The sequence below is a fragment of the Hyla sarda genome, chromosome 6, assembly GCF_029499605.1.
Source record: "Hyla sarda isolate aHylSar1 chromosome 6, aHylSar1.hap1, whole genome shotgun sequence".
Taxonomy (NCBI): Eukaryota; Metazoa; Chordata; class Amphibia; order Anura; family Hylidae; genus Hyla; species Hyla sarda.
The window spans coordinates 239,931,395-239,958,599 of NC_079194.1; the positions used below are offsets into that span (position 1 = coordinate 239,931,395).

The following is a 27,205-nucleotide window of genomic DNA, read 5'->3' on the forward strand; positions in this document are numbered from 1 at the left end:
AGGCTGCAAAAGATAAAGAAAATAAACTTTAACTTACCTACATCAGCCTTACGCTGGGGACGGGAACTTCGGACAGCCATCCGCCTATCACCGGCCGCAGCGATATCCCGCCCCGGCCAGTGATAGGCTGAGCCCACTGTCATCTAAGAAGCCGGCTTCTTACAGTGTACAGCAGTGGTCTCAAACCTGCGGACCTCCAGCTGTTGCAAAACTACAACTCCCAGCATGCCCGGACAGTGTTGGCTGTCCGGGCATGCTGGGAGTTGTAGTTTTGCAACATCTGGAGGTCCGCAGGTTGGAGAGCACTGGCATACAGTATAGAGTTCCAGCGCCGGTGTCGGCCCGCAACAAAGAGGAGGTCAGTGCTTGCGGGTGACATATGTGAGTAGTACCCCGCTGGGCTGATAATTAATTGGGGGGGAGCAGAACAGCGCTGGCGGGTAACATGATTTGGTGGTGGGAGCAGAACAGCGCTCGCGGGTCACATGTGATTAGTTCCCAGAGGTGGGGACAGCGCAGCGCTGGGCTGATAATTCATTCCCAAGGGGGAGAAGCCAAACCGGTATTGCGGTAAGGGAAAAATTCATATCGTGCAGCCTAAAAATTTTGTTATGAACCGGTATACCGCCCAGCCCTACTGCCACACAAGGATATTTACGGAGGAGCCTAGTGTCTAGTACAGTGTTTCCCAACCTTTTTTGGCTCGGGGCACCCCTCCGGAATTTTTTTTTTCGCGGGGCACCCTGACCGAAGTTGACGAGCAAAAAATTATAATAATAATAATATATTTTTTTTAAAAGCCACAATGCACACAAATTCCAATATCTATTTATCAGTGCGTATGTAGTTTAAAGTGCTGCTTCATACAGCAACTCACCAATGACGTCTTCTCTGATCAGCGTCATTTGTCTGGTCCGGACCGTCCTGACCATTTTTCCAGCCACAACTCTTCACCGTTAAACCTGCAAAACAAATCTATTAGGCTCTGCACTTTACCAGCATCATCCTCCAGATTCCCCTTTTACAATTGAAGAGGAATACAGGGGCGTATAGGTGTAAAGGGGTAACAGAGGGGGTGTACATGGGAGACAGGTGTGTAGAGGAGTGACAGAGGGGTGTAAAGGAGTGTACATGGGTGGCAGAGGGGTGTAAAGCGGTGTACATGGGTGGCAGAGGGGTATAAAGGGGTGTACATGGGAGACAGGTGTGTAGAGGAGTGTACATGGGGGTGACAGAGGGGTGTACATGGGTGACAAAGGGGTGTTCATGGGAGACAGGTGTGTAGAGGAGTACATGGGGGTGACAGAGGGGTGTAGGGGGTGATAGACGGGTTTACAGTGGTGGCAGAGGGTTGTAGAGTAGTGTACATGGGTGACAGAGGGGTAGAGAGGAGTGTATATGGGTGACAGATGGGTGTAAAGGAGTGTACATGGGTGACAGAGGGGTATAGAGGAGTGTACATGGGTGACAGAGGGGTGTAGAGGAGTGTACATGGGTGGCAGAGGGGTATAAAGGGGTGTACATGGGTGGCAGAGGGGTGTAAATGGGTGTACATGGGTTGCAGAGGGGTGTAAAGGGGTGTACATGGGTTGCAGAGGGGTGTAGAGGTATTTGTACATGGGTGACACAGGGGTGTAGAGGGGTATACATGGGTGACAGAGGGGTATACATGGGTGACAGAGGGGTATAGAGGAGTGTACATGGGTGGCAGAGGAGTGTAGAGGGGTGTACATGGGTTGCAGAAGGGTGTAAAGGGGTGTACATGGGTTGCAGAGGGGTGTAGGGGAGTGTACATGGGTGACAGAGGGGTATAGAGGAGTGTACATGGGTGGCAGAGGAGTGTAGAGGGGTGTACATGGGTAGCAGAGGGGTGTAGAGGAGTGTACATGGGTGACAGAGGGGTATAGGGGAGTGTACATGGGTGACAGAGGGGTATAGGGGAGTGTACATGGGTGACAGAGGGGTGTAGAGGAGTGTACATGGGTGACAGAGGGGTGTAGAGGAGTGTACATGGGTGACAGAGGGGTGTAGAGGAGTGTACATGGGTGGCAGAGGGGTGTAGAGGAGTGTACATGGGTGGCAGAGGGGTGTACATGGGTGGCAGAGGGGTGTAAATGGGTGGCAGAGGGGTGTAGAGGGGTGTACATGGGTGACAGAGGGGTGTAAAGGGATGTACATGGGTGACAGAGGGGTGGACAGGAGTGACAAGGTGGTAACAGGGGTGACAAAGGGACAGAGGGGTGTACATGGGTGACAAGTATGTGGTCAGAGCGGTGGACAATGAGGGGTGAACATGGGTGAGAGGGGGGATGCACATGGGTGAGGGGGGGATGACATGGGTGAGAGGGGGGTGGACATGGGTGAGGGGGGGGTGGACATGGGTGAGGGGGATGCACATGGGTGAGGGGGGATGCACATGGGTGAGAGGGGGGGATGCACATGGGTGAGAGGGGGTGCACATGGGAGAAGGGGATGCACATGGGTGAGGGGGAATACACATGGGTGAGGGGGGATGCACATGGGTGAGGGGGGATGCACAAGGGTGAGGGGGATGCACATGGGTGAGGGGGGGATGCACATGGGTGAGGGGGATGCACATGGGTGAGGGGGGATGCACATGGGTGAGGGGGGATGCACATGGGTGAGGGGGGGATGCACATGGCTGAGGGGGGGGATGCACATGGCTGAGGGGGGGGGGAGAATGGATATGGTATAGTACCTCAAGCAAGCCCTTTTTCTTCCCTGTTCTTCCAATCTCTGGCAGGGCACCGACTCCGGCAGGGCAATTATTCACTGCGCCGCAGGGGAGAGGGGGACACTGGGGCACGGGTCACTACACCGGCCCGGCGCAGCTTTCGCATACTTCCCCTCTTGGGCCGCAGGGGGGAGGGGGAAGCTAAGGGACACTGGGGGACGTAGGTGTACGCTGAAGCCTAGAACAGCAGCCCCTGATCATGTGATTCCTCCTCCTCCATGTGACTGATCACATGACGGTGACATCATCGCAGGTCTTGTTACAGCCTCAGGCGCAAGCACAGCGTAACTTCCCTCCCCCCTGCATTGTCGGGGAGAGAAATAAAAAAAAAAAAATCAAGGTTGGGAATCACTGCACTACTTGCTGCCTCTGGATGCGCAGGTACTGGGTTGAGTGGCAGGGCTGGGAGCCCACAGCTCATATCTCCGCCTCTCTGTGGCCGCTTCACACAAGGTCTTGACTTAGTGTCGGCACCTTGTGTGAGTGAGCAGCCACTGGGTGGCCACACACGGGCCGGTGTAGTGCAGAAAACCGGCCCACTGTGCGGTCGGCCTACAGGTAATTTTCCCGGTATCCCGCTAGGCCAGTCCGGCCCTGAGTGTGTTCCATGCTGGGAGTAGTAGTACTACCTAAAAATTTTTTTTTAAATAAAGTGAAAAACACACACACTACATTTTTATTATTGTCGGCTACATTTTTAGTACTTTACCCGCCCACATAAATTGATCCCTGTTTAAAAATTAATAAACATTTCGTAATACAAAAGATACATTTCGTTAGATACAATTTTTTCCATCACTACTGTATCTTTTTTATTATTTTTTTTTTTATGGTACCCTACGAAATTTTAATAAAAATATAAAAGGTATCTCTATAATTTTTATGGATCGCCAAAGTCCCAAAAAGAAAACGCAAAATTTAAAACCGACATGGCGTTTTTCTTGGCGTTTTTGCTCTCCCATAGACTTCTATGGGATGAAAACGCCACGATTTCAGGGCAAAAAACTCCAATCTAGGTTTTGTCGGGCGATTTGAAAATCCAGGCTCTGAGCCCGAAATTGCTGAAAAACGCCAAAAGGATTAAAAAAACGCAAACTGAAAAACGCCAAGTGAATCTGGCATTTTGCAGTTTTCTATTGACTTGCAGCTAACATCTGGACGCGGCGTTTTTTCGCTGAAAAAAAACTGTTCGGGAAAATTGCCGTTTTTTACGGCGTTTTTGCAAAAAAAAAACTCAGTGGAGTTCCAGCCTAAAAGCTATGTTTTAGGAGTGGGAATTGAATAAGGGGATTAGTGACCTCGGGTATGTCCCTTGGTCAATGGTTTTCTGTTCTCTCTTTTTTATGGAAAAAGACGGTTGATTTTATATTTTATTAGTGGAGGGGCTTTTACATAACTTTTTATTTTTCATTTTTTAAGTCACCATTGGGGACAATTATATGCGATCATTAAGTTGCCTCCACTGTATAATGCTGTGCCTTTTGCATAGCATTATACAGGGTCATCAGTGGCGGGAATGTAATGGTGAAACAAGTCGGACCCATTGAGGCCGCACCTCACAACTTACAGGACTCTAAGAATCTGCTTCTGACGTCTTGGGGCCAGAATCCACCTGACATCTACTAAGGACTTTTTGCCCTAAATTACTTGTCTTTCTATATACATTGATAGAGAATGTATCGACACAAAAAACAAGGAAACCCAAGTAATAAAATATATTTATATAGATGGAAAAGTCACAAGGAAGCAGCGTCACACAGGACAACAGGTGCTCACAGATCCAAGGGCTTCATCCAGCTTGAAAAAGGTTCCAGGAGGGAGAAGAAATGTCACTTTTGTTTGGCATGTGATGCAATAAACGTATTCATGTTGATTTTTCACAGTTTTTGGAGTGCTGTGTATTTTTATTTACATAGAGGCAAGGAAACAGTACTTTTCAAATCAATGTTCAGTGTTTTATTCACAATTGTCAAACAGTCTTTAAATGCAGAACAAAGGAAAACGTAACAAAAGTCCACCTGTATTTCCTTGGTGTATGTTCACACCTGAGTCCATGCCATGCAGCATCATGCAAGTCTTTTCCAAGCTTCGAGGCAGTTAGCTGACCAGCTTCCAACCTCTCAGGGAAGAACTCCACATTCAGCTCTCTCTGGCACTGTGAGCTGCAACTAGCAAATTCCCCTCAGCTGGTGAAGCAGGTTGCCTTTAAAGCCACCAAAAGGGGGCGTGGCTTGCTCATGGCAGCGTGAAGACGCACTTCTCCTCGGCTCCGTCCCCTGACTCACTGCAACAGCACTTACCGGGCTCCGGCAACGCCTTATCCAGACCCATTTGATGCCTAACAAGCGGGGGAAGAAACAGGCTATCTTCATACCTCCCAACGGCGGCTCCATCGCTCACTATTTCGGCAGCCAGTGGTCAGACAGAAGCGGCTCTCCGAGGCCTAAGATGGCGGCGGCTGCAGGCGCGCGGTCTTCACAGCGCTCGGCTACGCGCGCATGTCCCCCTTCGCCTGCTCTCTCCCATGTCTCCCGCAGCTCCCACTCCGACGAAACTGACGAGGAGGGTGAGTGGGACCTCAAATCTTATTTAAAAGCTTTACCTACTAAAAAGGACTTTGATAAATGTGTACATAGACTGGAGGCCAGTTATAAGAGGGAAATGGACTCCATTAAAAGGGACATGCGGCAGCTGGGACAGTATATAGAAGACATTGAGAAACACCAGGAGGCTCTTGGTGACAGAATGGACTATCACCAGCAGGTCCTGCAAGACCATGCTGCTAAGATCTCGGATCTTATGTATCAACAGGAAGACATTGAAAACCGCCATAGGCGGAACAATATTAGACTGCGGGGCATACCTGAGACTGTATTACCACCTAATTTCTGTATTACCGCCTGATTTAGACAGCACAGCTCAGAAGGTATTTGGCATGTTGTTGGGCCTGGATGCACCCTCCTCCATTGAGCTGGACCGTATCCATCGCTCTCTGGGTGCAAAACCCCCTGAAAATGCGCCCTTTTGGGATGTGATCTGTCAGGTCCATTTTTACAAAGAAAAGGATAGGATCATGTCCACAGTACGATCGCATGGACCAATTGAGCTGGATGGTGCAACTGTGACTCTCCTGCCGGATTTAGCTAGACGCACTCTGCAGCTTCGCCGCGCCGTGAAACCCATCTTAGACCTGTTGCGGGAGAAGGAGATCCCCTATAGATGGGGCTTCCTGTTACGCCGAGTGCTCCGGGTCCCTGCTCCTCCCCGGAGCGCTCGCGGCGTTCCCCTCTCTGCAGCGCCCCGGTCAGACCCGCTGACCGGGAGCGCTGCACTGACATTGCCGACGGGGATGCGGTTCGCATAGCGGGATGCGCCCGCTTGCGAATCGCATCCCAATCCACCTACTTGTCCCGGTCCCCGGCTGTTACGTCCTGGCGCGCGCGGCTCCGCTCCTTAGGGCGCGCGCGCACCAGCTCTCTAAGATTTAAAGGGCCAGTGCACCAATGATTGGTGCCTGGCCCAATCAGTCTAATTAGCTTCCACCTGCTCCACGTCCATATAACCTCACATCCCCTTCCCTGCTTTGCCGGATCTTGTTGCCCTTGTGCCTTGAGAAAGCGTTTCCAGTGTTTGCCCTACCAGTGTTTCCCGACCTTCTGCTATCACCATTGACTACGAACCTTGCCGCCTGCCCTGACCTTCTGCTACGTCTGACCTCGCCTCTGTCTAGTCCTTCTGTCCCACTTCTTCTCAGCAGTCAGCGAGGTTGAGCCGTTGCTGGTGGATACGACCTGGTTGCTACCGCCGCAGCAATACCATCCCGCTTTGCGGCGGGCTCTGGTGAATACCAGTAGCAACCTGGAACCGGTCCACCGGTACGGTCCATGCCAATCCCTCGCTGACACAGAGGATCCACATCCAGCCTGCCGAATCCTAACACTTCCCATTTCAACTGATCGTTCGATACCAAGGCAAGACGGCAATCTTCCGCCATCTGGTGGGTAATTGGGGGGATTTATAGTTTCTGACTGCTTGTTTGGTCATACCTTGGATTGCCTTTACCTTGGGCTGAGATGGGCTGGTATTGCCCTGCCAAGAAGCCGGCGGTGGGTGGGATACCACCTTATGCTGCTCTCCTAGTGGCTAGTATTCTGTTCACTGTTAGTGCTGTTACCAAAACTTTTATGTTTTTTCGTATATGTTTATTTCTCTTGTTTCGGTCCTTCCTTTCTTTCTCTCTTATCTTCTCTCTTGGTTTGTCTCTTCTCTTTCTCCTCTTCCCTTCTCTTACCCTTCCATTTTACCCCTTTTCTGCCCCTCCCTATCCTCCCTGTCCCCCTGACCCTTGGTGAACCACCATGGATACATTATCTATCTGTTCGTTTAATGTGAAGGGTCTGAATGTCCCTGAAAAGCGACGCCAAATATCTAGGTACCTACATAAACAAAAGGTGTTAATTGCCTTTTTTTAGGAAACGCATTTTCTATCTACTAGTTGCCTGGTGATTAATGACCGGTTATATCCAGTATGGTTTCACTCAATGTCTACTGATTCTAAATATAAAGGGGTGTTTATAGCCTTTCATAGGTCCTTCCAGCCTACTGTATTGAAATCATCATGTGACCCTCATGGTCGCTATGTGTTTATCCAATTCTCTCATTCCTCCCATGTATTCACTGTTGCCTCTGTTTATTTTCCTAACCAGGGACAGGTTTCCTTTGCCTCTAAGGTCCTCCATCTTCTGGATGAATTTGCTGGCTCCTCGCAGATAATCTTGGGGGGTGATTTCAACTGGGAATGGGATCCTCTCTTGGACACATCCACTGGTAAGTCATCTTTGTCCTTTGCAGCTTTGCGTAGACTGAGGAAAGAACTCCTTGATCGCCGGTTGGTGGACGTGTGGCGCGCGACTCATCCCGGGGTTAGGGACTTCACCTTTTTTTACCTGCCCATAAATCCTATAGTCGCCTAGATATGGTGTTCCTTAGCCATCCTCTCCTTTTTCTTTCCCCACGCGCAACTATTGCCCCGATAGTATGGTCAGGCCATGCCCCGGTCCTTGTCAGCGTACAATTATCTCCTAGTGCTCCCCGTGCGTTCTCCTGGAGGCTAAATGATCATCTTCTTAAGGATGTTTTATGTGTGCAGGAAGTCAAAAGAGTGATCTCTGAATTTTTGGAAATCCATGCCTCCGACGCTACCTCGGGGCCTACTCAATGGGAGGCGTTGAAGTGTACGGTCCATGGCATATTTATAGCTCATGGCTCCCGTCTCAAAAAAGAGCATGCTAGCCAATTACGTACTCTCTTTGACTTCCTAGCCTCCTTGGAATCATCAAATAAGAGATCTTATAATGATGCCACTAGGGCCCAAATTTTTCCTTTGTTCCACAACAGATACTCACTTGTTTAGATAGGAGATCGTTTTGCTTAAGGGAAAGGGTGCATAGGGGATACTACGAGTACGCTGACAAGGCTGGCTCCTGGCTGTCCAGGGCTTTACACCCACGATTGTCCACCCCTTACATCTTATCCCTGACATCTCCCACGTCCGGCAAATTACACTCAACACCGCAGATTGTTGAAGAGTAGTGTTGCTCGCGAATATTCGCAATACGAATTTTATTTGCGAATATCGCATATTCGCGAATTCACGAATATTCGTGAATATAGCACTATATATTCGTAATTACGAATATTCGTTTTTTTTTTATTACAGTACACATCACAGTGATCACCCCTCTCTGCTTCCAGCTTGTGTGGTGTAAAGAAGGCTCTAATACTACTGTGTGAGACTGGCGTGTGCATTTTCGCATATGCGAAAATTTGCATATGTTAATTTTCGCATATGCAAATTTTATATATGCAAATTTTTGCATATACGGAAATAAAACGCGAATATTACGAATATGTGAATTTAGCGAATATATGACGAATATTCGTCCATATATTCGCAAAATATCGCGAATTCGAATATGGCCTATGCCGCTCAACACTATTGAAGAGTTCTGAACCTATTATCAATCCTTATATAATATCAAGGGTAGATATTCGGATCTCCCTGTTTCTGCTTTGCATGATAAAACTAATTCCTACTTAGACCGCCATAGTCTTCCTGCTCTGTCCTCCTCATCTTGGGAGCATCTGGAGTGGCCGCTGGAGCTTGGGGAGGTGACCGACGCCATCAAAGTTTTGAAAAACAGTAAGAGTCCGGGAACCGATGGGTTTATGGCTCGATTTTGTAAACTGTTCTTTGGCATGGTAGCTCCTCCTTTATTACGATTTTTTAATTCTATAAGTGATGGTGCTCGCTTGCCTCCTCAGGCTCTAGCTGCCCATATCACGGTGCTCCTGAAACCTAATAAATTAAATTAATAAATTAAATAAGTAATTATCGACCCATTTTGCTCCTTAATATAGATCTCAAATTGTACTCTAAGATCTTGGCCTTACGTTTAGGCCCCTTACTACCCTCACTTATACATACTGATCAAGTGGGCTTTGTCATGGGCCGCAAAGCTAGGGATAATACCTTGAAGTCGTTCTCTCTCATTGCTGCAGCCAAATCCAAAGGCCTTCCCCTTTGCCTTCTTTCTATAGACGCTGAAAAGGCCTTCGATAGAGTAGGTTGGGAGTTTCTGGATCTGGCTTTGGCCCATATGGGGAAGGGACCTAGGTTTCACAACCATATCCTGGCCCTTTATGGAGGTGCAACAGCCCAAGTTAAGGTGAATGGTGTGCTGTCGGCCCTGTTTGATGTTAGAAATGGGACATGGCAGGGTTGCCCCCTATCCCCGCTTCTTTATGTGATTGCGATGGAATATTTGGCTGTGGCATTGAGACAGAACGACTCCATCAGGGGTCTCTCCTTCCGTTCCTCCACTTATAAGCTGCTGCTTTTTGCTGACGACATACTGTCATATGTTTCCTCCCCTCGTATTTCCATCCCTGTTATTCTTTCCGAGTTCGCAGACTATGGTACTTTGAGTAATTTCAAGATTAACTCACATAAATCGGAACTTCTCAACATCTCCATGCCCCAAAATGTCTTTACTGAGCTCACCTCCCAATTTCCCTTCAAAACTCCACACAACACAATTACGTATTTAGGCATACAATTGGGACCTGATCTTTCCTCCTTGTTCCATATTAATTATCTCCCCTTACTGTGCTCACTGGAATGGGACTTCTCCTCCTGGGGCAAGCTCACGCTCTCATGGTTTGGCAGGATGGCAGTTGTCAAGATGGATGTTTTACCATGTTTACTATATCTTATGCAGATACTGCCCTTTCGGATTCTGGTGTCCTTCTTCTCCAGGCTCCGCTCCATGATACCCAGATTCATTTGGTCCGTGGGTGGTCCTAGATTACGTTATCAGATCCTGATACGGAACCGGGAGAGGGGAGGCGCGGGACTCCCAGACTTCCGTCTTTATTATAAGGCGGTGATTTGCTCTCGCATACTGGATTTCTGCCATCATGCCTCCTCCAAACAATGGGTAGCTCTGGAAATTGATTTTTCTCCGATACATCCTGCTGCTCTTCCCTGGTTGCCTCCGGGGTCTAGACCTTCTAGTGTTGCTCTTCCTTTTCTCACATGCCTTCTTTTGCCGGTGTGGGACTCCATCCTACATACCTCAGACATTTTATCCCGCCCTGGACCCCTCACTCCTCTGTTTAGTAATCCGGCTCTTGGTCATGACTCGGCAGTCCTTGCCTTATTGTCCTGTTCCGCTGCTTCCTTTCCCAGATTGCGTGTGGTGACCACCTCCTCTACCCTGGTCCCCCTGGCTTCCCTCAATATTGACTCTCCTGGTTCATGGTTCACCTATGAGCGCCTTCGGTCATACTACCTATCCCTGCATCCGAACTCACAATTACATAGATCACTGACTGGTTTTGAGACTCTGTGCACTCTTTCCTCTTCACCTATACATACAATTTCCTCAGTCTACGTGATGCTGCGAAGTACAGTAGACGACCCGATGAAACCAGACTTTATTGCTCGATGGGAGACGGATCTGGATCTTGTTTTCTCTGACTCAGAGATAGTTAAGATTTTTACTCTGACACACAGGGCTTCTCTTTCCTCTAGGATACAGGAGCGTAATTTCAAGGTTCTATGTCGGTGGTATAGATGTCCTGGCCACTTACATAGGATTTTCCCTACGGTACCGGCGACATGTTGGCGTTGTGGTCAGGGAGTGGGTTCTTACCTTCATACCTGGTGGGATTGCCCTATAATCCATTCCTTCTGGGACGAGGTGTTTGATTTGTACAATAGGGTTTCCTCGGGCTCGATCTCTCCTGACCCCGCCATAACTCTTCTCTCTCTATTGCCTGGCTCATTGTCTGGGGCAAAGAAGGGTCTCCTGAGGCCCTTTCTTGGTGCTGCAAGAGCGGTTATCCCTCGCCACTGGAAGACTATGGTGACGCCCACGAGAGTCGAGCTGGTAGAAACGATAAATAGGATTCGTAAAATGGAGGAGATGGTAGCTACTGATAATGACAAATTGGATGTCTTTACGGCGGTCTGGGCCTCCTGAGACAGTAATAGGGAATCGACAGAATTTCTAACTTGGTTATGTTAGTTCATATGTCCTTTCCATGGTGGCTTCTCTTCCCTCCCTCCCTTCCTTACCCGTTCCCCCGCCTCCCCTCCTCCTGACTTTCTTATTCTTTTTTTTCTTATTCTTTTCTTACTTTTCCTACCTGTTTGTCCTAATGAACTCTTCTCTTATTGTGTTCTTCGACTTTGCTTCTTTCTTTTGTCTTGTATTCCTTTTACTGTACATCTATTGGTGTTATTGTAACCGGCATGATTGGGTAATAAGGGGATATTTTGAGCTGGTGTTTAACCCCTTAACGACGCAGGATGTATATTTACGTCCTGCGCCAGCTCCCGCGATATGAAGCGGGATCGCGCCGCGATCCCGCATCATATCGCGTTAGTCCCGGCGCTCATCAACGGCCGGGACCCGCGGCTAATACCACACATCGCAGATAGCGGCGATGTGCGGTATTAACCCTTTAGAAGCGGCGGTCAAAGCAGACCGCCACTTCTAAAATGAAAGTGACCCGGCTGCTCAGTCGGGCTGTTCGGGACCGCCGTGGTGAAATCGCGGCGTCCCGAACAGCTGACAGGACACCGGGAGGGCCCTTACATGCCTCCTCGGTATCCGATCGGCGAATGACTGCTCCGTGCCTGAGATCCAGGCAGGAGCAGTCAAGCGCCGATAACACTGATCACAGGCGTGTTAATACACGCCTGTGATCTGTGTAAAAGATCAGTGTGTGCAGTGTTATAGGTCCCTATGGGACCTATAACACTGCAAAAAAAATGTAAAAAAAAAGTGTTAATAAAGGTCATTTAACCCCTTCCCTAATAAAAGTTTGAATCACCCCCCTTTTCCCATAAAAAAAATAAAACAGTGTAAAAAAAAATAAAAGTAAACATATGTGGTATCGCCGCGTGCGTAAATGTCCGAACTATAAAAATATATAATTAATTAAACCGCACAGTCAATGGCGTATGCGCCAAAAAATTCCAAAGTCACTTTTGGTCACTTTTTATACCATTAAAAAATGAATAAAAAGTGATCAAAAAGTCTGATCAAAACAAAAATCATACCGATAAAAACTTCAGATCACGGCACAAAAAATTAGTCCTCATACCTCCCTGTACGTGGAAAAATAAAAAAGTTATAGGGGTCAGAAGATGACATTTTTAAACGTATAAATTTTCCTGCATGTAGTTATGATTTTTTCCAGAAATGCGACAAAATCAAACCTATATAAGTAGGGTATCATTTTAACCGTATGGACCTACAGAATAATGATAAGGTGTAATTTTTACCGAAATATGCACTGCGTAGAAACGGAAGCCACCAAAAGTTACAAAATTGCGTTTTTTCTTCGATTTTGTCGCACAATGATTTTTTTTTCCGTTTCGCCGTGCATTTTTGGGTAAAATGACTAATGTCACTGCAAAGTAGAATTTGTGACGCAAAAAATAAGCCATAATATGGATTTTTAGGTGGAGAATTGAAAGGGTTATGATTTTTAAAAGGTAAGGAGGAAAAAACGAAAGTGCAAAAACGGAAAAACCCTGAGTCCTTAAGGGGTTAATAAGTGCAGTGGGGGCTATTCCTTCCCTCTATATTAATGCATCCCTTTGATGGTTGTGGCTGTTGTGAGCAGTGTTATGGTGTTTATGGGGATGTGCTGGTAGCGGCTTCCTTATGGAGGTTGCGATTTATTCTTTAGGGACGGCTGGCCACTCCTGCATGGAATTGTGTACCCCTACTCATTCAGGTCTTCTGTGTAAGCAATAGATTGTTTTAAACTGTCTTGTTATATTTTTATTGTCAAACTCCAATAAAAACGTATTTGTCATAAAGCCACCAAAAGGCGGCCTGCATTGTGGGGTATGATCCCCACCCTTCACTTGATCATTCCCAGTAAGAGCTGTCCCGATTGGCCTTCCAGCTATATTACGGCCAGAGTGTCAGTCTCCATCACAGCACAGACACAGGAGCCTTGGTGACATATATCGCCCATGAACCACAATGCCTTTCACCTTCTCACATACCCCCCCTTTGTTCAAGCCTGAGGGGGCACAACAGTGGACTCGTGATATGGCATCGGCGTTGCCTAGCAAACGACCCACTCTGTGTTCAACCCTAAACTTGAAATTCTGGAATGACAGAAACCACCTGGTGACCCTGGCATTTTTGTCCTTGGCCTGGCACATCCACTTAAGGGGGGAATGATTCGTCACAAGACAAAACTTCCTGCCCAACAGATAATAGTGGAGAGACTCTCACTATACTAGACATGGTCTTGGCCGGGGTCAGTTTGCGGCTGAGAAAGACAACGGGATGCTCTGTCCCATTGACTTCTTGGGAGAGTACATTACCAAGACCTACCTCAGAGGTCTGTACCACAAATTCCCTTTTGAAGTCTGGTGTCACAAACATATAGGGCCTGCTCTGCCTGTTCGTTCCAGGGCACCATTACGGACTTGCGTCCCTTTAGGAGGTCTGTTATGGGCACAGCCACCGTAGTAAAATGGGGGATGAATTTCATATAGTAACCCACCATTCCTAGAAATGACTTCACCTGTCGGGTAGTGACAGCTCGGGGCCAATTCCGGATGGCCTCTATTTTGTTTACCTGGGGTTTGACAACTCCACGCCCAATGACAAACCCCAGGTATTTGTCTCTTCCAACCCTATGGCACATTTTTGGGGTTAGCAGTTAACCCGGCCTTCCTAAGGTAGTCTACCACTGCCTGTTGTTTTGGAAGGTGACTTTCCCAGTCTGTACTGTGGATGATGATATTGTCCAGATAAGCTTAGGCATTCCGACGATGTGGCCGAAGTACAATATCCATTAGCCTTTGAAACGTAGTGGGAGCACCATGTACACCAAAGGGTAACACCTTCTACTGAAATAAACCTTCTGGTGTGACAAAGGCTATTTTCTCTTTGGCAGCCTCCGTCAAGGGCACCTGCAAATACCGAGCCTGTCCTAGCCTTTCAAGAAGCTCATCAACTCGGGGCATGGGATATGCATCAAACTTGGACACCTCATTAAGTTTGCGGAGATTGTTACAGAACCGCAGCGCACCGTCTGGCTTCGGTATTAAGACTATTGGACTGGCCCACTCACTTTTTGACTCCTCGATGACATCCAATTTTAACATCTGCTGTACTTTTTCAGAGATGGCTTGTCGCCGTGACTCAGGTACCCGGTATGGTTTCAACTGTATTTTTACCTGGGGTTCAGTGACTATGTCATGGCGGATGAAAGAAGTACGTCCAGGAAGGTCCGAGAACACATCTGTGTTCCTACTGACGAACTCCCTTGCCTCCTGAGTCTGTGCAGAGGAAAGGCTGTCAGCAATTTTCACTGTGGCAACTGCACCAGACTGAGGGAAGGGAAACTCCACCCCTAACAAACCTGGCTGGGGGCTGTTATCCACACTAGTCTCCCTATCTCTCCAGGATTTCAACAAGTTTACATGGTACACTTGCTCTGGCTTCCTTCGCCCGGGGTGGTGTACCCTGTATGTCACCTCCCCTACCTTTTTGATCACTTCGTAGGGACCCTGCCACCTAGCCAGAAACTTGCTGTCTACCGCTGATACCAGAACAAGAACCCGATCTCCCGGGTTAAAATTCCGAACCCGAGTCTGCCGATTGTAAACTCTGCTCTGAGCTTGCTGAGCTGCTACCATATGTTCCCTAACCAAGGGCAACACTGTTTCCATCCATTCCTGCAACTGAGTGACATATTCAACTACACTTTTGTGCGGCGTGGGTGGTTGTTCCCATGCTTCTTTAGCTAGGTCTAACAGACCACGTGGATGTCTGCCCTATAGCAGTTCAAAGGGCGAGAACCAAGTAGAAGCCTGGGGCACTTCTCGCACTGCGAACATGAGATAGGGCAGCAAAAGATCCCAATTTTTCCCATCTCTAGCCACCACCCACTTTAACATATTTTTTAATGTTTGGTTAAACCTTTCTACCAGGCCGTCCGTCTGCGGGTGGTACACAGAGGTCCGTAGTTGTGTGGTGTCCCGTAACCGTATTTCATACTGTACTTTTGTAGAGGTCCCCATAGTCAGAGTCCCTAGGAACGTCGGGGTCCCTCTTCTATAGTTATCCTCTTGTCACCCCTTGGTTAGTTTGTATTTGTATAGAAGTTCATATAAATATAAGTATAAATATGTATAAATTCAAATGCCTACCCGTTCAGCGTAGCAGGACCTGCGGGTCATGTGATTAGGGTTAGAACTCTATGGTTTTGCTACAGGACCTTTGGAGGTTCTCATGACGTGTTCACCCACAATGCAATGTAACGGTAAGTGACAGTTGTTATGGACCAATCCAAAATGGCCAGCCCCTGCCCATATAAGGGAGCTGCGCCATCTTGATCGCTCTCTTGGGTTGCTGATTCTGGAAGAAGTAGGACCACCGTAGCTTACAAGACAATTTACTAGGCCAAAGCCTTGTGGCCTCGGCCTATATCAAAGCAGTTATACTAAGCAATTCCCCGCTACTCCCCGCAAGATCACTGGACTTAAACGCACCCTTAAATCCAGCGGATCTATGCTGCCAAATCTCTGAGAAGCTAAATTGAGCTTATCTGATCCCAACCAACTGCCAATCCCTGCTCAACTATATCTGTAGAGACTCTGTTATCTGGACTGTTACTATTGCTGCATGTACAGAAATTCTTCAGTAAAAGCTCCTGCAAGTTTCCAGTTAACAGTGGTTGTGGACAATCCTTTATTCTACATTCACCTATTGCTCTTGGGAAGGGTGGCAATAGGCCTATCAAGATTACAGAATTTAACCCACACCCTGGCGTCACGAGTGACAAGGGTTAACAGCGCCCTTTATAATTCTGAACAGCAACACCCTAACTACCCTACACCCCACAAGGCTTTATCCCCCAACGCCACCACAGTTGTTTTACCTGCAGTAACTTGAGCTGCGCCATCTTGATCGCTCTCTTGGGTTGCTGATTCTGGAAGAAGTAGGACCACCGTAGCTTACAAGACAATTTACTAGGCCAAAGCCTTGTGGCCTCGGCCTATATCAAAGCAGTTATACTAAGCAATTCCCCGCTACTCCCCGCAAGATCACTGGACTTAAACGCACCCTTAAATCCAGCGGATCTATGCTGCCAAATCTCTGAGAAGCTAAATTGAGCTTATCTGATCCCAACCAACTGCCAATCCCTGCTCAACTATATCTGTAGAGACTCTGTTATCTGGACTGTTACTATTGCTGCATGTACAGAAATTCTTCAGTAAAAGCTCCTGCAAGTTTCCAGTTAACAGTGGTTGTGGACAATCCTTTATTCTACATTCACCTATTGCTCTTGGGAAGGGTGGCAATAGGCCTATCAAGATTACAGAATTTAACCCACACCCTGGCGTCACGAGTGACAAGGGTTAACAGCGCCCTTTATAATTCTGAACAGCAACACCCTAACTACCCTACACCCCACAAGGCTTTATCCCCCAACGCCACCACAGTTGTTTTACCTGCAGTAACTTACTGAGCTCTTTCATTACCTTTGGCATAAACGGGGTTACCTGGTCAGTCAACACCTTTTTAAGTAAGCCCACTTGGGATAACATCTCCATTAGCTCCTTAGCTATGAGTATGGCAGAGGTATGTCGCAGAGGTAGCGCCTCGGGATACCGAGTAGCATAGTCCAGGACAACCAGGATGTGTTGGTGGCCCCTAGCGGATTTCGGCAACGGGCCTACAATATTCATAGCAAGCCGTTCAAACAGGACCTCGATAATCGGGAGGGGGACCAGGGGACTACGGTAATGTGGCTGGAGGCTAGTTATTTGGCATGTTGGGCAAGATTCACAATACCTTTCAACCTTCTTATACATGTTGGGCCAGTAAAAACGCTGCAAATTTGGTCCTGTATCTTCTGCAGGCCCAGGTGCCCCCTTAGAACATGTTGGTGGGCTATCTCTAACACAAGCCTCAGAAATGCTTTTATAACCACCTTCATTTTGGCGATACTGCTTTGCCTTGACTCTTTGGAGAAAACACTCCCGCTGTACTGTCAGTCACTTGTCGGCAGGATCGTTGCCCCTAGCAACCACTCCAACTAGTTATCCCAGGCTCCATTCTTCGCAAACAGCGTGCTGCAACTCAGTTACTGACCTCACTGCGTTGCCCGCATCCTCCACCAAATGTGATGACTCGCTCTTGCAGATAGGTGTGGTTGCAGTATAGAGGCAAGGAAACAGTACTTTTCAAATCAAAGTTCAGTGTTTTATTCACACTTGGCAAACAGTCTTTAAATGCAGAACAAAGGAAAACGTAACAAAAGTCCGCCTGTATTCTATAGGTGTTTGTTCACACAAGAGTCCATGCCATATGGCATCAAGCAAGTCTTTTCCAGGCAGGCTGCTGACCATCTTCCAACCTCTTAGGGAAGGACTCCACTCTCAGCTCTCTCTGGCAGTGTGTGCTGCAACTAGCAAATCCCCCTCAGCTGGTGAAGCAGGTTGCCTTTAAGGCCACCAAAAGGCGGCCTGGATTGTGGGGAATGGCCCCCACCCTACACTTGGCCATTCCCAGTAAGAGCGGTCCCAGATAGCCCTTCCAGCCATACTACAGCCACAGTGTCAGTCTGCATCGCAGCACAGACACTGAATAAATACCAGCTCTTACTTCACCAAGACCAGGAGCCTTGGTGACACATACCGACCATCAACCACCATGCCTTTCACCTTCTCACAATAGATAGATATGAGATAGATAGATAGATATATCTATCCATTTTTTTGGGGGGGGGGGGAGGGGGGGGATGGGACCTATTGCTCCTAGTCTGATGGTGCTGTATCCTCCGCTGAAAATAGGTCTACTATGATATATTCACATGATGATGCTTCATCTGGCGTCATGTCGTCTTGTTGATCCTCAAGTGCTCGATCTAGTAGAGGCACTGTCAATGGATCAACTGTCAGGACGCTCTCGGCTTCGATCATGTTGCTCTTGGATGTCATAGTAAGAACCTAAGAAATGAAAGAAGAGCCGGACATGTTGTAACCTTTCATATTCACTGACATATAAAGGCACCAGACACAACAAAGCTGCAACATGTGAACAAGACCTTGTAAATCTGGATTTTATATACTGACCTGGAAGTCCCAATACAGCATAATTTGGCTGATACATGAGCAGACCAATACGACCCACTCCAGGATGGTCAGCGTAATTCTGGAAGACTGAAAATAAAACAGACATATACATTTGACTTTGTCCATTTTGGTCTTCCACTTTATTCACCAAGCAGTGGTGCGAATTACTGGGATTGGGATCCCATAACCATGTAAAGAAGTTTGCCCTATGTGGTAGAATAAACATACCTGTGTGCAGTACTCGCTGGTGCAGGTATATACTGCTGTCATTTTACAGGATAACCCTGAAAGGAGGACGTATATAGGAAAATAACCTCAACCCTGCAGAATGGGGTCATATTTTAGTAGAAAAGCACAATTTCACGGTGGACGACAGAAGTGACAAGATAACCCAGCTCAACCACCATCAATGGCAAAGGACAGAACCTAAAAAGTCATTATGGTGTCTGAAAGGATTTACTGGAGTTCCCTTTAATCCCATAACATAACATAGTGAATTGTAAAGGATACGGCTAATGTTAGCCAGCAAGATGGTCACTGACAGCACCATGGTGGTAAGGCGCCTACATCTACGGTCCCTGGAGCCTGGGTACAGCTGAGATGCCAACGATATGCCACCATAGATGACCATACTTGTTAAAACTGCCAGGCAGCTATCATTAAGCATTGCTGAATCCTAGAGGAAAACAAAGAAAATATGACATTTCACAATATACATATCCTGTCCTAGATGACCTATCATCAGACAACACATAGAGCTCCATATCATTATACACCATTAGCAGATATATGATTGTCCTGGATACTTAATATCTGCCAATGGTAAGTATCCAGGATAATCCTACATCTGCCAATGGTGTTATTATATTATATGTATTCTTATACTGGGCCTTATGTATCATTGTGAGGGGGTGTGAGCTCAGGTCCATTCTGTCCCAAGACCTACAGATCAGCAGGTTATCTGCCAATACATGGCCACAGCTGTGCTGCTCTTCTCCTGGGTAAGGGGGCTTCATAGGTGACCAGCTAAGGGGCCCTAAGACCACAGAATCTGTATAAACAAACCTGTATCAATGGGGTTATGATGTTCCCGACACATGTCATCCATCCGAATGTCAACATCCACGTTTGGCAGCTGACTCCACAAATGCTTCTCTTCAGGGCCTGGATCTCCATGGATTTGTAGATGATAAACAAAATCCCGGCCTCTGAAATCCATATACAGAACAGTCTATAGATGGTATATATACCACACAAAGCATATACATGTCTGAAGATACTAATAATTAGAAAATGTACAGGAGATATAATTCAGTAACACAGAGTGGATCTGCCAAAAGTTGTCTGAAAACATGTGCTGAAGCTGTCATGGCGGCCATGTTAGTAGTTACTCAAGCAGTGACGCAGCTATAAAGGTGGCAAGGGTCACAGTTACCCCCCTGCCACTACACTATATGCTGCGGCCTGTGGCTGCATAGATGGGTCACACAGACCAATCAGTACAGTACTACGTTTAGGGGCGAACTGACGGGAGGTTCACCCGGACTAACCTGAATACCTAAGCTTATAGTGCGGGGGACCCTCTTTTTAACGTTGCTTCTCATACCCCATTACGTGCAGCTGTTCAGAAGATACGAGCAGACTGTCTATATACTATTCCTGAGAATCTAGCAATGAGGAGCATTCCCAATGGGCTTTTAGCAACAATGACAAGTCTTCACTTTGGCTGTTGGCCCTGCCCCTTTATTATTCACTGCTAGTTGGGTCCGCCCCTTCATTACTATTCACAGCTCCTCGGCCCCGCCCCCTTCATTACACCATCCCTGTACACCTCTCCCCCTCAGCATCCTCCCCGACACCCTCCCACCCACCAATATGTACACAGAGCTAGGACCCCAAGACCAGGCCAAAGCTTTCCCATGCTCCTGAATGGCTAAAATGTGTCAGTACTAAGCAGATCATGTGCCTTTCAGGAGCCTGGGAAAGCTTTGTGTGATAGTCAGACCCTGTAATCGTTACAGGAACATGAGCCATTACAGGCTTCTGAATGGCACATGATTGTCTTAGTACTGACACATTTCTGGCCATTCAGGTGCCTAAGAAAGCTGTATGACAAACCCTGTAATGACTTATGCTACTGTAATCATTACAGGACCATGAGTCATTACAAGGTCTGTCACACACAGCTTCCCCATGCTCCTGAATGCCACATTTGCTTAATACAGCAACCACATGCCCGCCACTGCAGGGATTATTATATGACATCTGAAGTTTGCCTGTGCATAAAGCAATCCAACTACAAGCAGATATGCCATTCAGGAGCATGGAAAAGTTAGGTGACAATATCTGACCTAGCTTTTCCATGCTCCTGAATGGCATGTCTGCTTGATGGCTGATGGGCATGGTCAGGTGGGCGCAGGCTAAACTTCTGCACCCATGACACTTTAGCTACGCCTTTGTACTCAGGATGGCACTAATAATAATTCCTATAGATACATATAGTACACTTACCTAGCAGAGAAGACACGGTGGAAACTACAGTCAGCACGATGGATTCTGGGTATTGTGCTCCAGTGTCACTGAGGAGAAATAGATTCCATTTATAACATTAGCAGGGCCCGTCACTAGTAACAAGGGCCGGTCACTAGTAACAAGGGTGGGTCACTAGTAACAAGAATCGGTCACTAGTACCAAGGGCCGGTCACTAGTAACAAGGGCGGGTCACTAGTAACAAGGGTCGGTCACTAGTAACAAGGGCCGGTCACTAGTAACAAGGACCGGTCACTAGTAACAAGGGTGGGTCACTAGTAACAAGAATCGGTCACTAGTACCAAGGGCTGGTCACTAGTAACAAGGGCGGGTCACTAGTAACAAGGGCCGTTCACTAGTAACAAGGGCCGGTCACTAGTAACAAGGGTCGGTCACTAGTAACAAGGGCTGGTCACTAGTAACAAGAATTGGTCACTAGTAGCAAGGGTCGGTCACTAGTAACAAGGGCTGGTCACTAGTAACAAAGGTCTGTCACTAGTAACAAGGGCCGGTCACTAGTAACAAGGGCCGGTCACTAGTAACAAAGGTCGGTCACTAGTAACAAGGGCCGGTCACTAGTAACAAGGGCCGGTCACTAGTAACAAGGGCCGGTCACTAGTAACAAGGGTCGGTCACTAGTAACAAGGGCCGGTCACTAGTAACAAGGGCCGGTCACTAGTAACAAGGGCCGGTCACTAGTAACAAGGGTCGGTCACTAGTAACAAGGGCCGGTCACTAGTAACAAGGGCCGGTCACTAGTAACAAGGGTCGGTCACTAGTAACAAGGGTCGGTCACTAGTAACAAGGGTCGGTCACTAGTAACAAATGTCAGTCACTAGTAACAAGGGCCGGTCACTAGTAACAAGGGCCGGTCACTAGTAACAAGGGCCGGTCACTAGTAACAAGGGCCGGTCACTAGTAACAAGGGTCGGTCACTAGTAACAAGGGTCGGTCATTAGTAACAAGGGTCGGTCATTAGTAACAAGGGTCGGTCACTAGTAACAAGAATCGGTCACTAGTAACAAGGGTCGGTCACTAGTAACAAGGGTCGGTCACTAGTAACAAGAATCGGTCACTAGTAACAAGGGTTGGTCACTAGTAACAAGGGTCGGTCACTAGTAATGCTAACAAGAAACATCTATTATTTTCTTAAAGCGCATTTGTCAGGTCGGTCACTAGTAACAAGGGCCGGTCACTAGTAACAAGGGCCGGTCACTAGTAACAAGGGTCGGTCATTAGTAACAAGGGTCAGTCACTAGTAACAAGAATCGGTCACTAGTAACAAGGGTTGGTCACTAGTAACAAGGGTCGGTCACTAGTAATGCTAACAAGAAACATCTATTATTTTCTTAAAGCGCATTTGTCAGGTCGGTCACTAGTAACAAGGGCCGGTCACTAGTAACAAGGGCCGGTCACTAGTAACAAGGGCCGGTCACTAGTAACAAGGGCCGGTCACTAGTAACAAGGGCCGGTCACTAGTAACAAGGGTCGGTCACTAGTAACAAGGGCCTGTCACTAGTAACAAGGGCCGGTCACTAGTAACAAGGGCCGGTCACTAGTAACAAGGGTCGGTCACTAGTAACAAGGGCCGGTCACTAGTAACAAGGGCCGGTCACTAGTAACAAGGGTCGGTCACTAGTAACAAGAATCGGTCACTAGTAACAAGGGTCGGTCACTAGTAACAAGGGTCGGTCACTAGTAACAAGAATCGGTCACTAGTAACAAGGGTCGGTCACTAGTAACAAGGGTCGGTCACTAGTAACAAGAATCGGTCACTAGTAACAAGGGTTGGTCACTAGTAACAAGGGTCGGTCACTAGTAACGCTAACAAGAAACATCTATTATTTTCTTAAAGCGCATTTGTCAGATCCCACAAAAAAAGAATAATGTTACTCAGTACATAATCCTGACCATGTACATCTAATGTTTATGCCTCTATCACCTATATTTATTATAAAAATACCTCCTTTCATTAGCTCACTGTATTAGAAATCCTCTCAGGGGAAGGGGGCGTGTCCCTCCTTGTGGTGGTGCGAGGTGATTGGTGTGTGGTGGGAGGGGGCGTGTCCCTCCTTGTGGTGGTGCGAGGTGATTGGTGTGTGGTGGGAGGAGGTGATTGGTGTATGGTGGGAGGGGGTGTGTCCCTCCTTGTGGTGGTGGGAGGTGATTGGTGTGTGGTTAGAGGGGGCATGTCCTTTCTTGTGGTGGTGGGAGGTGATTGGTGTGTGGTGGGAGGGGGCGTGTCCCTCCTTGTGGTGGTGGGAGGTGATTGCTGTGTGGTGAGAGGGGGGCGTGTCCCTCCTTGTGGTGGTGCGAGGTGATTGCTGTGTGGTGGGAGTGTCCCTCCTTGTGGTGGTGGTAGGTGATTGGTGTGTGGTAGGAGGGGGCGTGTCCCTCCTTGTGGTGGTGGAAGGTGATTGCTGTGTGGTAGGAGGGGGTGTGTCCCACCTTGTGGTGCTAGGTGATTGGTGTGTGATGGGAGGGGGCGTGTCCCTACGTGTGGTGGTGGGAGGTGATTGGTGTGTGGTTAAAGGGGGCGTGTCCCTCCTTGTGGTGGTAGAAGGTGATTGGTGTGTGGTGGGAGGGGGGCGTGTCCCTCCTTGTGGTGGTGGAAGGTGATTGCTGTGTAGTAGGAGGGGGCGTGTCCCTCCTTGTGGTGGTGGAAGGTGATTGCTGTGTGGTGGGAGGGGGCGTGTCCCTCCTTGTGGTGGTGGAAGGTGATTGGTGCTGCTGTAGGACTGGTTAGTGTCCCAGTAGGTATGGGGAAAAAAATCTTCAAAAAATTTTAAACAACCATATTACAAAAGGTCTTTTTGTGCCCATTTAACAATCCAATGTCCGGGGGAAGATATTAGAGGACGGAATGGTGTATTGTAGGATTCCCACCAATGTCCCTATAGAGTCTCCTACCTGATGCTGATGATCCCTGTTTGGTAATGACCTTGTACGATGGTCATGGTGAAGGTGGTCAGGACACCCACGAAGGTCCATAATGCCCAAAACAATGGCAGGATAGCCAGGGTTGGGCTCGTCATATTTGAAGAAGAAATATACTTATCACTCTCAGGAAAACTGAGCGCTTTCAATCTGAACTAACAGAAAGTGAAGGGTTTGCCTGTATCGTGCAGTGGTATAACCGGCCACCATCTGTGATGTCATCAGATTCTATACCTGATGATGTCACGTCCTTGGTTGCTGATGTATTAGAAGTATTACAATTATCCATACAGCAAATCTGTATTATATATGGAAATATCACAAATAACCCCTAATATAAAGTTATTATCAAAACTACCTACAAGAAGGATTCTTGTGATCCTAAGGGCTGCAGAGGAGATCTGTTCTCTACTACTGCCCACTGCCAACAGGAGATGTCTGTGCCCACAATGTGCCCCCTATGAGAGCTTCGGCGTCTCTACAACCCCTCACAAAAACCAACTTACAGGACCTCACCAGCTTTTATACTTTGTAGGAATTACAAATCTTATACTTATGACCCAAAAAATGTTGGATTAATAGGTGAACGTTTTGGCCTCATGGGACATCCCTCCAGCACGAAAGGGCAGGACCATTTCATTTACCATATAATGTATTGAGAAATATTGAAAAAAAATATTTGTGGGGTGGAATGAAATAAAGGTAGAATACCGCCATTGTGTAGGTTCGTTTTAATAGAAAAAAAAAAAGGGATGTATTCGTATTCTTTGGGGGGAGAATTATCAAAACCTGTGTAGAGGAAAAGTTGCTGAGTTGCCCATAGCAACCAATCAGATCGCTTCTTTCATTTTTAACAAGGCCTCTGCAAAATGACACAAGACACAATCTGATTGGTTGCTATGGGCGAATCAGCAACATTTCCTCTGGACAGGTTTTGATAAATCTCCCCCAGTATCTAAGACCATGGAAGAGGAAAAGTTGCTGAGTTGCCCATAGCAACCAATCAGATCGCTTCTTTCATTTTTTAGAGGCCTTTTCAAAAATGAAAGCAGCGATCTGATTGGTTGCTATGGGCAACTGTGCCACTCTTCCTCTACACAGGTTATGATAAATCTTCTCATTGGTGTCTATACAAAATATGATCAGTGAAGGGTTAATGAAAATAATTATGAGTAAATGATTAAATATAATGATATAAAAGATTACAAAAATTCCAGTTTGTAAACACTTGGAGGCAATGAGCGGTGGCTGTGTGGAAAGTAATTCAGGGCCCTTGTGGTTTCCAATGACAACAGCACCATTTGGTGTAAAATTGGGCGCTGGATAACATGGTTATATACAGCCAAACATGTACAGTGAAATAAATGAGTAAACATTGATGGGGTAGTTAAAGGGGTACTCCGGCGCTAAGACATCTTATCCCCTATCCAAAGGATAGGGGATAAGATGCCTGATCGCGGGGGTCCTGCCGCTGGAGACCCCTGTGATCTTTCACGCAGCACCCCGTTACCATGGGCCCCCGGAACATGTTCGCTCCGAGTCTGATGACTGGTGATCACGGGGCCGGAGTATTGTGATGTCATGGCTCCGCCCCATGTGATGTCACGCTCCACCCCCTCAATGCAAGCCTATGGGAGGGGGAGTGACAGATGTGTCGTCACAATACTCTGGCCCCGTGATAGCCAGTCATCAGACCCAGAGCGAACATGCTAAGGAGGCTGATGGTAACAGGGTGCTGCGTGAAAGATCACGGGGGTCTCCAGCGGCGGGACCCCCGCGATCAAGCATCTTATCCCCTATCCTTTGGATAGGGGATAAGATGTCTTGGCTCCGGAGTACCCCTTTAAGGATTTGGACAATGTTCTGCAGAGAAACCTTGGGTCCAGACATTTATGTGTTACCGTGACACGTACCATCTACCTTATCATTATTGCAGACTCACTTCCCCTGTCATGGCAGTAGTACAGGGCAGTGGCATCTTTCAACAGGATAATGTCCTGCCACACTGGAGAAATTGTTTAAAGGGGTACTCCGATGGAAAACATTTTTTTTTTTAACTCAACTGGTTCCAGAAAGTTAAACAGGTTTGTAAATTATTTCTATTTAAATATGTTAATCCTCCCAGTACTTATCAGCTGCTGTATACTCCAGAGGAAGTTGCATTTCTTTCTAGAGCTCTTTCCAGTCTGACCACAGTGCTCTCTACTGCCACCTCTGTCCGTGTCAGGAACTGTCCAGAGTACAAGAAAACCTCTCCTGCTCTGGACAGTTCCTGACAGAGAAAGAGGTGTCAGCAGAGGGCACTGTGGTCAGACAGAAAAGAACTACACAACTTCCTCTGGAGCATACTGCAGCTGATAAATCCTGGAAGGATTAAGATTTTTATATAGAAGTAATTTACAAATCTGTTTAACTTCCTGGCAGCAGTTGATTTGAAAAAACATTTTTCCACTGAAATACCCCTTTAAGAACGGTTTGGGGAACATGATGAAGGGTTGAACATGGTGACTTGGCCTCCATATTCCTCAAATGTCTGTCATATCTAGAATTAGTAGGATGTGCTGGAAAACAGGTCCAAACCATGGAAGTCACAACTTAAAGTGCATCTGTTAGGGTACATCCACACACACGGATTTTCACAGTGGATTTAGCTGCGGATCCGCTGGTGAAGGCCCCGCTGTATGCTGGCTTTATATGTGCCTGCTGGTAGTGGCAATACTCCGCTACGAGCAGACACAGTGCAGCGATGTGCGCGGTTTACTCCCACATCGCAGCCGCTCTCCCTGCTCTGAGCTAGGCAGAGAGCTGCGACTCGCACATCGCAGTGTGTCTGCTGGTAGCGGGTATTGCCACTACGAGCAGGAACATGTAAAGACAGCATAGAGCGGGCCTTCACCAGCGGATTTGCAGCGTAAAATACGCTGTAAATCCGCGCGTGTGAACGTACCCTTAGGGTGCATTTACACCTCGTTTTGGCAATATGGCAGCCGGATCCAAGCCTGGTGTGAATGCACCCTTACACCTTTTGGAGTTGTGATGCTTTATTTAGGGGTTTAAAAAACATCTTGTGAAGTTCATGTTTCCTGCAGTCATGTATTCAGTGCATTCGGAAGGTTTTCAGACCCTTTTAGGCCCCTCCTCCATTATTCTGCACTCAGCACAACATAATGACAAAGTTAAATCAACATGTTGAAAATCTTTCTAATTTATCGAAAAGGAAAAAATTAAAATCTTGCAGTGATATAAGTATTCATACCCTTTACTCAAGACTTAGGTGAAGCCCCTTTGGCAGTCTTCTT

At 47.4% G+C, this 27,205-nt stretch overlaps 2 protein-coding genes across 8 annotated transcripts in view; one reads left to right on the forward strand and one right to left on the reverse strand.

The window, feature by feature from the left end:
• The window catches only part of RAB3IL1 (RAB3A interacting protein like 1), a 141,358-nt gene that overhangs the window by 12,320 nt on the left and 101,833 nt on the right, over positions 1-27,205 (forward strand). For 5 of the 7 annotated variants that reach the window (XM_056526776.1, XM_056526771.1, XM_056526775.1 and 2 more), the window contains exon 2: positions 7,462-7,582. The exons of 1 other annotated variant lie outside the window; for it this stretch is intronic. In XM_056526776.1, coding sequence (XP_056382751.1) covers positions 7,554-7,582 — 29 coding nt within the window. In that variant the 5' untranslated portion in view covers positions 7,462-7,553. Of the gene's footprint in view, positions 1-7,102; positions 7,583-27,205 lie in introns of those variants that run through there. One more of the 7 variants, XM_056526772.1, reaches the window with a different exon arrangement.
• On the reverse strand, positions 16,372-24,045 carry LOC130276847 (uncharacterized). The gene is made up of 7 exons (XM_056526780.1): positions 23,880-24,045; positions 20,952-21,019; positions 19,506-19,648; positions 18,951-19,116; positions 18,669-18,724; positions 18,441-18,527; positions 16,372-18,314 (listed from the first exon to the last, which is right to left on the reverse strand). The coding sequence occupies exons 1-7, from the start codon at positions 24,002-24,004 to the stop codon at positions 18,123-18,125; spliced, it is 837 nt and encodes a 278-aa protein (XP_056382755.1). The 5' UTR covers positions 24,005-24,045; the 3' UTR covers positions 16,372-18,122.

Bases quoted from the DNA above. Each gene is read 5' to 3' on its own strand.
- LOC130276847 (XM_056526780.1), bottom strand. From the start codon at position 24,004: ATGACGAGCCCAACCCTGGCTATCCTGCCATTGTTTTGGGCATTATGG. The intron at 19,117-19,505 runs GTTTGTTTATAC...GTTTTCCTCTAG, and splicing joins TCATAACCCCATTGATACAG to GATTCAGCAATGCTTAATGA. The intron at 18,528-18,668 runs GTATGTTTATTC...TTTTATTTTCAG, and splicing joins CCAGCGAGTACTGCACACAG to TCTTCCAGAATTACGCTGAC.